The sequence below is a fragment of the Eulemur rufifrons genome, chromosome 4 (assembly GCF_041146395.1).
Source record: "Eulemur rufifrons isolate Redbay chromosome 4, OSU_ERuf_1, whole genome shotgun sequence".
NCBI classification, from domain to species: domain Eukaryota; kingdom Metazoa; phylum Chordata; class Mammalia; order Primates; family Lemuridae; genus Eulemur; species Eulemur rufifrons.
Window position 1 is genome coordinate 78,717,077 of NC_090986.1, and position 14,177 is coordinate 78,731,253.

General features: G+C 37.5%; 1 protein-coding gene across 1 annotated transcript in view; it reads right to left on the reverse strand.

The window, feature by feature from the left end:
* MTMR6 (myotubularin related protein 6) overlaps positions 1–12,428 on the reverse strand; it is a 33,556-nt gene extending 21,128 nt beyond the window's left edge. Inside the window, exons 1-2 of the mRNA XM_069467424.1 lie at positions 12,301–12,428; positions 1,888–2,004 (exon numbers count right to left, since the gene is read on the reverse strand). Of these exons, the coding sequence (XP_069323525.1) occupies positions 1,888–2,004; positions 12,301–12,324 (141 nt within the window). The 5' untranslated portion in view covers positions 12,325–12,428. The remainder of the gene's footprint in view (positions 1–1,887; positions 2,005–12,300) is intronic.
* Between the last annotated feature and the right edge of the window lie 1,749 nt (positions 12,429–14,177).

Consider the following 14,177-nt stretch of genomic DNA (forward strand, 5'->3'; position numbering starts at 1 on the left):
CCCTTTACTGCTCTGCACTGCTTGTGTGACACTGAACAAATCACCACTTCCCTCAGCTTCAACTTCTTCATCTATAAAATGAAGGCTACAAAACCTGACATGGATACAGGCAGAGAAACGTGCCTCAATCTCTCCCTCTCAAGCACACAGATATTAATCCCATGTTTCTACCCCCTATTCCAACTTATTTTCTGCTTAGCACTCATTGCCATGTAGTTTACTTATTTATCCTATGTGTCTGACTCTCCCCACTAGAATGTTGGCTTTGAGGGCAGAATTGGTATCTGTTATTATTGGCTAGTGTTTCCAAAATATCTAGAAGAGCGATATGAAACACACCGCAGGTGCTCAATAAACATGTGTTAAATTAATGCATGAATAAATAAATGAATGAATTCTAAAACATAACGGGAAGAACAAAGAGCCCAAAACAGCCATGACAATTGTAGAGAACAAGTTGGGAGGATTTGCTGTAGTAGATATCAAAAATTATTAAGACACCATAGTCAATAAAGCAGTGTGATATTGGTACAGTGTAGTCAATATACCAAAAGAATAGAAGAGAGAGCTCAAAAGCAGACCCCTGCATTCATGTAAGCTTTATTTATGACAGAGCTGGTACTAAAGATCAATGGAATAAAACAGGCAATAAATGTTGCCAGTTGTCAATAAGAAAAAAATAAAACTGAATCCTTATGTCACATCATACACCAAAATATAATATTTCCCAGACGTATTAACAACTTATACATGGAAGACAAACTTAAGCTTGAAGAAGAAAATATAGGAGGATCTTTATGACCATAACATAGGAAAGGTTTTCTTAAGTCCCAGAAGAGCACAAACCATAAGACAAAAAAGTGAAAAATCTATAACACTAAAAATGTAAACTTTAATTAAAAGACATATATATTCAAAAGCAGACAAAAAACAAGCCACACACTGGGAAAAGCTATCTATGAGACACACAGATATCTGTGTGTCAAGATACTTATGTGTGCTATGTAAGACAAAGTAATAAAACCCAGAACTCTTATAAAATCAATTAAAGACAAACAATCCAATAGAAAAAGAAAAGAAAATCCAATGGCCAAAATAACTGAAAAGACAACTTTTTTATAATCAACAAATTAATATTACAATTGCACATCCACCAGATAAGCAAAAATTTTTAAGTTGATAATACCAGTGTTGATGAAGATGTAGAACAATGTGTAACACTTTACTGAGGGGAATAACTTGGAACAACCATTTTGAAGAGGTGACAAACTTAGTAAGGTTAAATATGTGCTTATCCAAGACCCAATAATTTTATTCCCTGGCAAATATCCCAGAGAAACACTGGCACACATACAGAAAGAAACATGTACAAGACATTCGTATATGTGTATTTTCAAGTATACTTAAAGGTATACTTGAGTACATATAAAAGTATACTTGAAAACAAATACATATATTTTCTATCCATACACAAGATGTTGGTACATGCATATGTATACTACAACATTTATACTAGCAAAAAACAAATTAAACACCTTAACTGCAATTTGGTATAAAAATATTATAGAATACACCAAACAATTTGACCTGTTAACATATACATATATTATTTAGATTTTTAAAAATTAAAAGGAATAAATAGGCACTTTATAATTATTTATGAGATAAAAAGAGTCTAGTATTCTACAGAAGACTTCAACATTACCCCTAACACCACTGATTTATAAGAAGGGAAGGCAGGAGTGATTTAGTAACAGAAAAAATTTTGGGTTGAGATAGGTAACTAATGATTAAAAATTCTGTTATACATGTTCAAAATAAAACACAAGGACAGACCAAATCCATTATTATCAATATGGTAAACAGTACAGCTGTGGTCTTCCTTACCCAGGTTTCTTTTTGGTGAGAGTCTATAAATAACAGATGTGTGGCTGTAAGATACAGCGTTCCTGTTAATGACTTGTTGCTGGTACTGAATCTGTCAAGTAATTTTACTTGTTCAACCTAAAAGAAAAAAGATGTTATTTGTCATTTCAAAAGTAGTGTAAATTCTTTTTCTGTTATCCCAGGACTTATATGCACCCATTTTCAATTTTTTCTTCCTTCTGTTCAAAAACATAAGAGCTCATTTAATATTTGGTGTTAAATTTCATATATCCTTTTGGGGAATATATAAGCCATAACAACATAGGTATTATTTACAGTTAACAAGTGTAACCAATAGAGAAGAACACTATTTTGAAAAAAAAAAACCCAGTAACACATATTAAGGGGAGCAAGAAAGAGAGCTGCATGGTACCGGTAAGCAAAAACATTTTTCATACCCAACAGTCAACATTTTTATCTAAAGTTGAAAAAAATCAAGTAATAAATATACAAGGTTATTATCTAGAGTTCTAGAAGTAAACTACTAGAAAAATTAAATCAGGAAACAGTAGAGTGGTTGTAAGCTCCAACTTAGTTTCTATATTCTCCTCACCACCCAAAGCCAGGACAATAATTGTTTTGTGTCCAGCTCTGGCCTTTTACTCATTCTGTCCTCCCTCCCTAAAGTGGTCTCTTCTGCTCTGCTAATGCTAAGCATTATTCAAGGTCCACTGATGCCGTGCTTCCTAACATGAATCCTCAGAAAATTAATTTATTACTTATGTCTTAGCTTTGTATTATTCCTTTGTAGCTCTGAAATTTCCTGGTACAGATGCTGTCTTATGCTTCTGTCTCCTCTAAAGCCTGAGGCAGTGAGGTACATAGTATGTCTTTATTAATACCTGTAGATAGATACACACACACACACACACACACACACACGCACTGCCACTGGAGTGGAGAGTGGGATTAGGGTTAGCCAGGAATGTGCAGGAGACTACTGCTTTGAAATTTAGTGTTATTCACCATTCTGGGGGAAAAAAAGTACCACTACCAACTAAAAATTTTTCATTTACAGGTACAGCAGCAAGTTGTAGATAGTTCTTTTTTTTTTTTTTGAGACAGAGTCTCACTCTGTTGCCCGGGCTAGGGTGAGTGCCGTGGCGTCAGTCTAGCTCACAGCAACCTCAAACTCCTGGGCTTAAGCGATCCTACTGCCTCAGCCTCCCGAGTAGCTGGGACTACAGGCATGCGCCACCATGCCCGGCTAATTTTTTGTATATATATATTTTAGTTGTCTATATAATTTCTTTCTATTTTTAGTAGAGACGGGGTCTCACTCTTGCTCAGGCTGGTCTCGAACTCCTGACCTCGAGCGATCCACCCGCCTCGGCCTCCCAGAGTGCTAGGATTACAGGCGTGAGCCACCACGCCCGGCCTCTTAGATAGTTCTTTAGATTGTCTATGTCTTCCAAGCTATCTAGATAGCTAGCCATTATCTCATTAATTCTATACTTTTCTCCCACATATATTTTCCTTTGCATTACTAATTAAAGAACAAAATGGTCCCATTATGAAATTATGATTTACAAAGTAATCAAGCACCACCATTTAAAAGGGTGATTAGCTTCTCCCTCCCTTCAAGGCTCCTGTAAATTTACTTCCATGGAGAGTTTTTGCTGATAACAGCACTTGTTCAAATAAGTTAAAATTTAAATGTAAAATTTTAAAACTTACTTTTTGATACAAAATTTTATTTGCACAGGTAAGATGATGGATTCAATTTTGACACTTTCCTCTGGAAACTTAAGAGAAATGATCTAATTTAACCACCTAAGGTCTGATAGTTGATTTGACATACAAAAACTGTCTGATACATTGTCCCTTAAGAAAACAGGAAGGCTTCCTACTTACAAACATGAATAAAGATTTCTCTTGGAGGTCAACATTTATTTCGTTGTTTAAGATCATTTTTTCCTTAAATATAATAAAAATATAGCTTCATTATACCACACACTGTGAATCAAAACTTAAATTTAAACACCTTTTAAGACAAATGGGATCAACTACTGTTTACTCCTCTTCGTTGTGCTAGGCTTGGCTGGAAAGGGCATTATAGCCAACCAAGAGCAATCACCACAACATAGATCTCACCTATCCTATTTCCTTAAGCAGGTTAAAAAAAAAAAAAAAAAAAAAAAGTTCTAAGAGCTCTAATAAAAAGACAATTCTACATACTTACGGAAATAAAGTATCATAAAGTACCAACACTACTCAAGCTAATAATTTGTGCCAACATCATCTTGTAGCACTTCAAGTAGGTACTCAGAGAAAATTAAAAAGTACATTGGCAAGTAGTTTTAAAAGGGGGGAGGCTGATTTTATTACTATTAATATTAAATTAAATATTAAGTTTGTTTTAAAAAGAAGTCCAAAGTTTTTAAATTTGTGGATTTTTAAAGGATCATAAATATTCATGGTTTTGCTCTAATCATAAACTTTAAATTGTGATTACTGTTCAAGGAACAATTATCTACAAAGCTTGTATATATGTAAAACAATCATATCATTTTTCCATTTGAATTTTATCCCTCTTCTGTCCATTATTTATGTATGAATACCTCCTATTGGCTCCTACAGTGTCTGACACAATAAATGTTTATTAAACTAAGATGAACTGCCACAGAGAAATTATTTCCCATAGGGGAAAAATGGAAGGTGCCCATAATTTAACAGTGGTCCTTCTTGTTGAAATCATTCAAGGGATTTATTAAATAAGATTCTTCTTTATCCCATTATACTGTTCCTCATTTCTCTCTGCTACCTTTTTCCCACACAGTGGGTGAATACTAGATATCCATTCAGTAATGCATGAGTAAATGAGCAACAAACTAAAAACAAGGAGACAAACTACTAGAACAGGTATAGTTCAGCTTTGTTTATTTTTGTAGTACATGTGTGGACTTTCAGTCTTCTATCCCCACCCATTACCCAAATACGGCAAAATCACCCTTCCTCTGGAACTATATAGTACTACATAGTTCCTTCTGGCTGAGTCTCTATCAAGGTAGCAAATTTGGCTTGAAAATGCTTTCCAAGACTTTACGCTTATTTCCTGATTCCCCTTAGTTTTAAAGCCAAAACTGTCTGAAATTCCTTTTGTTAGGTATTTAATTTTGATCATCCATATATGAGCTTCAAAGCCTAGTTGTGCATCTGAATCATCTCCAAAACTTCGCAAAAGTACAAATCTCAAGCCTCATTTCAACTCCATTCAGTCATCTGAGGAAATGGAGACCAAGAATCTGTACTTGTAAGAAGTTCGCCTGCTCATTCCTATGCAACTGATATTCCTTCTAACTTCAACTCCAAATTAATGCCTCTGGCTCCTAACTCAAGGAGATTAAATTCCTTCTCTACCTTTAGGCTCTTTTCCTAAACATTTAAGTTCCCAGTTTATCTAGTTCTCCCACTTTTTAAAGTAGCTTATTGCAACTTTGACCCTTTAAAATACGTTACACAAACACACACACCCAAACACACACATGTATCTTTGAAGAACATGTAGATAAATGGGTCTCATTTTTTTATCTCTAAAATAAGAACAATAATCTCTTCTGCAGAAGGTTATAGAAAGGCTGGATATTCACCCCTGTTTGCCTGATAAATATAAGCAATAAAGTACTCAAATAAATGTTTGCAAAAATTACTATAGTTAGTAACCTGGAAAGGTAGGTTCAGCCCATACAGTCCTCTGTGTCAGGCTACTGACCAGTTAAGTTCAAATGGAGAAAGGAAGAAGGATGCACATGGAGTTTAAAAAGCAAATTCAATATTCCAATGTGCTCTATAGTTAGAAAAAAACTGTTTTTCTAATGTAAGAAAACAAAGATCGTCTACGGCCATACCACCCTGAACGCGCCCGATCTCATCTGATCTCGGAAGGTAAGCAGGGTCGGGCCCGTTAGTACTTGGATGGGAGAAAACAAAGATCAACAAGTTTTTCTTCACTAGTTGGAATACAGAGAAAACACAGAATTCTCAATTGAGGAGATATAACATTTATATCTCAAAGAGAAGCAGCAAACTTTTTATCTGATGAAAAAGAAACTTGTTAAAGCAGAGAATTAATGCTGTAGATAACAGGATACAAATAGGGGTTTTAAAGCAAAGTAGTCTATGACCCGATATGGTTTATAAGATCATTCCAGTGTCAATGTAGAGAAAATGCTCAGTTGGGTAAAGGTAACCAGGTCAGAGGCTAATGAAATAATCTACGAGTCACTGGGAGAGATATTAGGATCTGAAAGAGAGGAAACCCATTTTGAGATAATAGCAAAACTGATGAGAAAAGGAAGAAAGAAGGAGAAATAAGAGGTTTCTTAAGGATTTTAAGCTTGTCAGACTGGTTACCTTTCACTAAGATAGGGTATAGAGAAGAAAAAGTCAATCTGAGAGCAAAGAAAGTAAATCTTGAATATAATAAATTGAAGGTTATCCATTACCATAGCAAATACAAACTTATATTAAAATCAAGAAAATATATAATAGTAGAAAACCATTTCATGTAACTGCTTCAATAGGGCAATCTCTTCATGCATGTGACAGTAAAATTAATCTGAAATTATTACAAAACATTTATTTAGTTCTTTACAGTTCTGGAGGAAATAAGGAGAATTTCTAAGAAAATACATTGATTATTCTGCTCTTTATGGCAAATTCCTCCCCTCGAAAAGAGAAATCAAACATTTTTCTTTGTTAAAATCACTGGCATACAAATTTCAAACTACAGACTAAGTCAATTTCTAAAAACCAACTCCTCCATTATCTTTTTCCTTTTCACCAAAGAACCAAAAGCACTTTACAGATGTTGCTACAGATTTTCCCCAGTCTTTTCTTGGAAATGTTTTAAGTCAGATATTTAGGAAGCAACCACAACTCTTTTAGGTCACAATCACTGAGGAACTACCAAAATAATGTTAGGATCCTTAAATTATAGGTATCATCACAGGTAAAAAGTAAACAGGAAAGGGAAAAAAGGCTTTGGGAAAAGAAAGAATAAACAAAGAAAAAAAAAAAAACGCAGCAAGAAGAAAGGAATTGGAGGGTGTCCTAGTGAGGGATGGTAAATGCCAACACACATTAAAGACTATTTACGTGAACTGTTGCCAACTATTAGGCCTACACTAAAAGTTCCCTAATGGTCTATGCAGGAAGTTCAAATTTCAGCCAATTACAAAGTTGGAAACGGAAAACACAGGGAATCCCACATACACAGAATCACCTTCAGAATATCCAGACACCTAATTATCCCCAAGAGAGAAAAGTGGCCTCCCGGACAGGAAGGAACCAATGGCCTTCTTCAATCAAACTTCTGTGACCAACACTTATACTCACTCTACAACTACTTGACAATGAATGCTGTGGTTACTGAAGCAGAAGATGCACTGTCACTACTTTTCTGGCTTGTTGCACTCCTTCCCTACAGCCAGGCATTCGTTTGGGACTCCTAGAATCATTATTCCACACTGACATCCTGCCAAGAATTAGCTTTCAAAAAGAAAGAGTACGTCAAGTTGCCCTTCACGAAGTGGAAGATAAGTGGAGGGCAGAGACTATGTTTTTTGTTCAAGTATCCCAGTTTCTAGAACAGTGTCTGGCTGCATAAATTATAAAGTGAAACACTCACAGACCTCTTAAGAGGGGAGAGAGTAACCTTGGATGGTAAAATCCAGAGGGCATTTTTCAGTTCTATGTTTGCTTTTTTCTATCAGTGGCTTCCTCTCTTACTCAGAGTAAAAGCAAAGATTTTACAATGGCCTTTAAGGGTCTGCAGTAACTTGCCCCTGTCCAACTTTAATTCTTCTAGTATGCTCTCCTTCACTCACTCTGCTCTAGCGTTCTTGCTGGTTCTTAGCAAGCAGGCATCACCTACAAATCGTTTTTGCCCCTGCTGTTCCCTCACTCTTGCCCCCATGGCAGGATGGCTCTCTCCCTCACCAGTTTCAGGTTTGTACTCAAGAGTCACCTTCAGGAAGGGCTTCCCTAACTACCTATTTACAACTGTCTTCCCTCACCTCCAGGTAACCGCTGGACTCTCCAGAGCCCTTGCTTCCTTTATTTTCATCCATAGCATTTACCGCCATTTAATATTCCACATATTGGACCTGCTACTTTCATTATGTCTTCCCCAACTAGAAAATAAATTTTATAAGGGCAGGAGTTTTTGTCTGATTTGTTCATCACCATTTCCCCAGTAGCTAAAACAGTGCCTGGCCCAAGGGGGAGGAAGCAGAACAGAAGGAAATTAGAACAGGGAAGCCAGTTCCCTTCCCAACTGTTCCAATCCCAGCTCTTCCAAATTTATCCCAACTACTCTTTGTCAGGCTCCTCTTCCTCAGCTTACCCCTTTTTAAGCATTCCCAGGACTCCAGCCTTCACACTCTTCTCTACGGAGTCGCAACATATTCTCCTTGCACAAAGTCATCCAAATAGAAATTTCAATGATTACCCAAACACAGATAACTCCCAAATGTACTTCCTGGTGCTAGACCATTTCCCTCATTCTGAACTCCCATAATTAGCTAGCTACTGGAAAAAACCTGATCACTTAAGTTTCTCTCATCCATCCCCTCCTCTCCATTCCTACGCACACTGCCCCACCTGACTACTCAAATCTCTTGATTAAATCACTATTCTGTGAGGCAGGAGAGTGCAGTGGTTAAGAGAATAGGACTGGTAGTAGAAAGACATGGATTCAAGTTTCCAGCTTCCACCTGTCCCCTTAGTAGAGCAGTGTGAGCCAGGACAAGTTATTTTATGTAATCTCTGAAACTTCAGTTTCCTCACCTGTAAAATGAGATAACATTAGTGATAGTCAAAATAGCACTTTACTTGGGGGAAAAGCATTCAGGTGCTCCTCAAAACCTAATGGCTTTTATTTCAAAGACAATTTAAATAATATCAGTTTCTCCTTATTCTTGATCCATTCTTAGTTTTATATTTCCTTCCTTCTTTATAACAGATAATGTATATTTGTGTATATATATGTATGATATCACATTCTAATGACAAAAAGGGGGAGCAAGCTAAAGAATAAATTGGGCATTACTTTTGGAATAATTCAATTTGAGCCCTAGGAAGGATCAGATTTTTACAGACATTCCATTCTACAACAAACTCTAGGATGTAGTTTTTCATTTATAGCTTTAAAAAAAAATAATTTTTCCATTCCATTCTGTAAAATTCCATTCACAGATAGTACAACATCATTCCACATCAATATATGATGTCAGCCAAAGTACTGGAGCCTGGCAGGGAGAGGAGAAAGACTGCAAAAAAAAAGAACTGTCTCTGCATATTTCTCATTGTTTCTTGGCAGGACTAACTCATTACAGCAAAATTAGAGCTCAAAGTGATAGGCAGTGGCCATGTGGTTCATAAGTATAGCGTGGAAATGCTCTTTCAGAAATTCAAATTCAGGGACTTGACATCTTTATTGATGCTACACAGTCAGTAAACCAAATGTGACCAAAACATGATGATATCTCTGTTCCTGAATTTTAAAACTAATTAGTACTCAGCTGAAATACTACACTGTTAAAATCTCTGGTTAACAAGCAATAAAGAATGATCCTAAACATTATTAAAAATACCATGTAAATATTATTTACTTATGACAAGAAGAGGTTTGGGGAAGAAAAAGCTCTTAGAATTACTATTAGCATTTATTTCTGAATTAATATTAATACAAACTTAACAATTAGATTAAAGCTAGAGAGGCATTGAAAAAACCATACATAGTCTTTCAAGTTAGGCAAATCTTAGTTTAAATCCAAGCTGGACCCCTCTTGAGCCAATTGGGCAGGTTACTTAAACTCTCTAAGCCTAAGGCTTATTATTATTTATAAATGGAGATGATAATACCCAACAACTGACAGGGTTATTTAAGAGATTAGTGACAATACTGTATGAATTAACACTGTGAAATTGTTCATATCATAAAGTTACAAAAATATTGTATAATTGGCTATATTGACATATAGTTGCTCAATAAATAATTATTACTTTTCAAATATAGCTGTCTGAACAATATAGAGCAAATCACTAAATAGTCATAGAGTATATACTCCATATACTTGATCAGTTCTTGATCATACTGAATAAACTGTATGAGGTTCAAAATAGCTAGTAAACCAAAAGCAATTCACTTTTGGTTTTGAAATACTTACAATTATTTTTGCAGCAAATTAACTAAGTCCAGGTGAAGGCCACATACACATAATGGGAACAAAAGGTTGGCTATGTTCAAATTAATCTTTTAAGAGTAAGTTGTTTTCCCAATAGATTAATAATTCAAGAAAATGTTACAGTCCATACAACAATTATCAGAATGTATATGAAGTCCACGTCTATCTTGCTATTGTATACCCAGTCTCTGTACAGTGCCTGGTACATAATAAATACCTACCAAATATTTGTTTAATTGCAGTCTACTTACACCACTTAAGATCACCCCAGAGTAGTGGTCCAATGCTAGAAAAACAACCCAAAGTAATAAAGGAGCATATCTGAGAAGTAGTTTTAATAGAAAATTAGTCAGAAATCTTTTGGTCTTTAAAAAGCCATAAAAGGGCCTTATTAAACCACCAGCATGGACCCACTGTGGAAAGCTAAAACTAAATCAGAAAATTAACTGAAGAAAAGTCCATCAACTGGTAGTTAAAGAGGAGTATCAGACCAAATGAAAATCACCAGTGACAACCTTCAAGGTGATAATAAGAAAGGCTACAACTAACCATGCAACTAAAAACAAAGTACATATTATCATAAATTGAAGGAGAAAAGCCTTAAAATACCCAAAGGATCTGAAATATTTTCCAAGAGTCTGTTCACTCTTATCATTCACCTAAGAATAAAGTTTGTTCTAGTTGATCACATTCAGTTCACGTTTATTGGTTTTCAATTGTGTGCTGTGCACTGTGTACCGAGCATATGAAACATGTACTCTGTTAGGATGTTTGCTTTAAAGAAAAAAAAGAAAGATGCAAAGATGAGGTTCAAACTGGTGCAGAAGGAAGTCATGTGCACACAGCTACTATATAATGCACATCTGGAAGCCTGGAACCAGGACAAGAACTTGATCGATGCCCACTGTAGTCCTCTTTCCACCGTTGCACCTTCTACTAGTCTGGTTATAGACTTAATCACCCTTCTATTTTCAAACTTTAAGTGCCAGCAACTTGAATTCTCAAGTTACTTTACCTTTCTTCTCTTAAAAAAAGAAAAAATTTTAAAAAGGGTCAGTTTTTAATATCTTCAGTTTTACCAGGTACTGTATGTGCAATGTTAAAGACAAGCTCTCATAAAAATCCATGTGCACCTTAAAAAGGTGTGTGCAATATTTTAAAGACATAGATCTCAAATTCTCATTGGAACAACGAAGATAACGTTTAGTCTGCTAGCTCCCCAAGCTAGCCGTAACTTTAAGATGAGCAGCAACTGAGTGGCGGTTTCAGCCTCGGCAAAACAAAATTCAAATTCAGTGGCTCTTCCTCCTAACTGATAGGCTCCGAGAGACCTTAAAATGTTATTCAATTCTTCTGGTCTCGATTTATGTTTTTCTCCCTTCCAAAGTTGAAGTTTAACTTTAATGCTGGAAAAGTAATTTGATAATATTGTGATGTCATTTCCTTAAGTTTTTAGTTGTAATGGAATCACAAAATATTCGTTCATTCTCAAAATAAATGTCTTTCACATACAGTAAGTATGAAATTTAATAAGTTCAATCGAAGAAAAGTTCCATCTGACCTTTTAAATTACGGAATAACACTTTCCCCTTCTCCATAACTCCTCTATTAAGCTATTGAACTTAACGCAGAAAGTTTGAAGCACAGACACGGAAATACCCAATCTAAATGACAGAAGACTCAGACAAGAAAGTGAGAGTGATCTTGGCTCCTCCAAAACTTGCATCATGAATCTGTGACACGGGACAATGAAACGTGAGCAAAGGAAAGCTTACACAACATCGTAATGTTAATTTGAGGACCCGCCCGTTTTCCGGTATATGAAGCGATGAACAGCTGAAAGCTCCCGAAGATAACGCATTTCCAATTTTGCTTCCTCAAAAAAAGGAAAGAAAGAATGCCTATAGCTAAGAGGGCGTTAACCAATTTTCCCAGACTTATCCTCAAACACCCCGAGCTTCTGGAGAGACCCCTGCTCCCGTAGGAACGGGAGGCCTCCGTACCTCCCTGGGCCCAAGCTGACCCTGCCCTCCCAGACCAGGCCCGACCAGGTCCCTTCGGTGCGGGGGCCAGGTCCCCACCCGGTCAGTCCCCAGTCCTAGTCAGGCCAGGCGAGCCCTCGACGCCTCCCGCCTCGGCCGGGGGAGACCAGGCCAGCGGCAAAAGGCTCTCCGCGCCCGACTACCTTGGTCGTCCGGATGTGCTCCATCCCGAGGAGACTTATGCCGGCAGCCGGCCTCACGGGAGTACCATGGGGCTAGAGAAGCCTGGCGGTGACAGAGACCCAGAGCCAGCGAGAACTCGCTCCCTGGCCCAGCGCCTCGGGTCCGTCAGCCAGCCTCCGGTGGCGTCAACTACGCAGGCGCGGCCGGCTATGGCCGTCTCCTAGAAACACTTCCCCAAACCGGAGGCCGCCGAGACGACGCGGGGCTGGCGGGCAGAGCGTCCCCCAACGCAGAGCGGCGCCCTGGTTCCACAGCGCCGCGGATTCCACAGCGCCTCCCGCTGGTGGAGGGCTGGCATGGCTCATCAACCCCGCCATCCCACCAAGGCGGGCCTTTGTAGTCCTGCTAGACAAGGAACCGCTGAGGAGAGGCGCGGGGCCGTCAGGAGACGCTTCTCTGCGTGAGAGTGGATCCTGAGCAAAGGGCTCTTGGCAGGTGAGGTCAAGATTGGGTGCTCCGAAGTTCATCACCACACCGGTGGACAGCACCAAACTTAGTTTGAGCTGCAATTTTACTCACAAGAATTTATTCTAAGGAAATAATCAGGTATATTTAGTGAAGCTTTATTTGAAACAATCAGATTCTCCAGCACTACGGGAGGAGTTGGGTAAAGTACGATGCTTTCATACAGTGTTAGCACCAGCATCCATTAAAACTCATCCTGTAGAGGGATATCACATAACAAAAATGTTGATGCTGTATTACTGAGTAAAAAAAAAACAAACAACTGGCTATAGAACGCTAAGTTTAATGTGACAGTGTTTTGTAATCTTTATGTCAACAAGAAGTTTACATTTCTAGATGGTAGGACTACAGGTGATTTTTGTAATTCCTCTCATGCGCTAAATAATTCTCAGCCTGGAGCATATTTTCTCCCCGGGGGATGTTGGGCAAGTTCTGGAGACATTTTTGTTTGTTCCTGCTGGAGGCGGGGGTGCTACTGGCACCTCGGGTGTAGAGGCTAGGGCTGCTGCTGAACTTCCTACCCGCCCCCCAACAACAAAGAATTATCCAGCCCAAGGTGCCAACAACGCAGAGGTAGAGAAACCCTGCTGTTTTTTTAGTATTCTGTACTAAGTTCACGTTTGTAATTAGAAAATGTTGTTTTTAAAAGGTCAGGAAGGAAATTATTATATCATCTTTCTTACTATGGTCAGTGTTAGAAAAACCTAACATCTAACTTTTCTAATTGAAAATTTTGTCTCATTGTATTCAAGTTATCGTGGTATTATTTTGTTTTTGTTTGAGTGCCTACTATGTTTCAGACAGATTGCCAAAGCAATGAAGACAACAACAGTCTTTGAGGTGGACTTGCTGACAACTGTAAGGTAAATATGTAATAAGAATAAGATTGAACCACCCAGAAACCAGTCCTGGTACAGTATCCCATCCATCCCCTGCCCCCCAAAAAACCACAAATCCTGCTGGGGGGTGGGAAGAAACACAACAAAACACATAACAAAAAAATGCTGAAAAATATGTAGGTCTTTACTGAAAATTTTTTGAGAAAATGGAAAGAGGTGAATTATATTGCATAATATTCAGCAAGACATGCTTAATAAAACCTCTTTTTATATCATTTACCCCCAAACTTATATCTTCTTCATTCCCTGTTCCCATACAGTTCATCCTCCCTCTTCTCATCTCTTGCTATTTCTTATTTTCTCTCTTACCAATTCTCAAAGAGAGGTAATCATAATGACATTAAATGACCTAAAGTGTACTAAGTGCTTTACCTGTATTATGAGGAAAATGCTATTATTTCCCTCATTTTAAAGATGAGAAAAGTGAAACACAATGAAGTAACTTGTCCAATATCACACAGCAGATAAAGCGA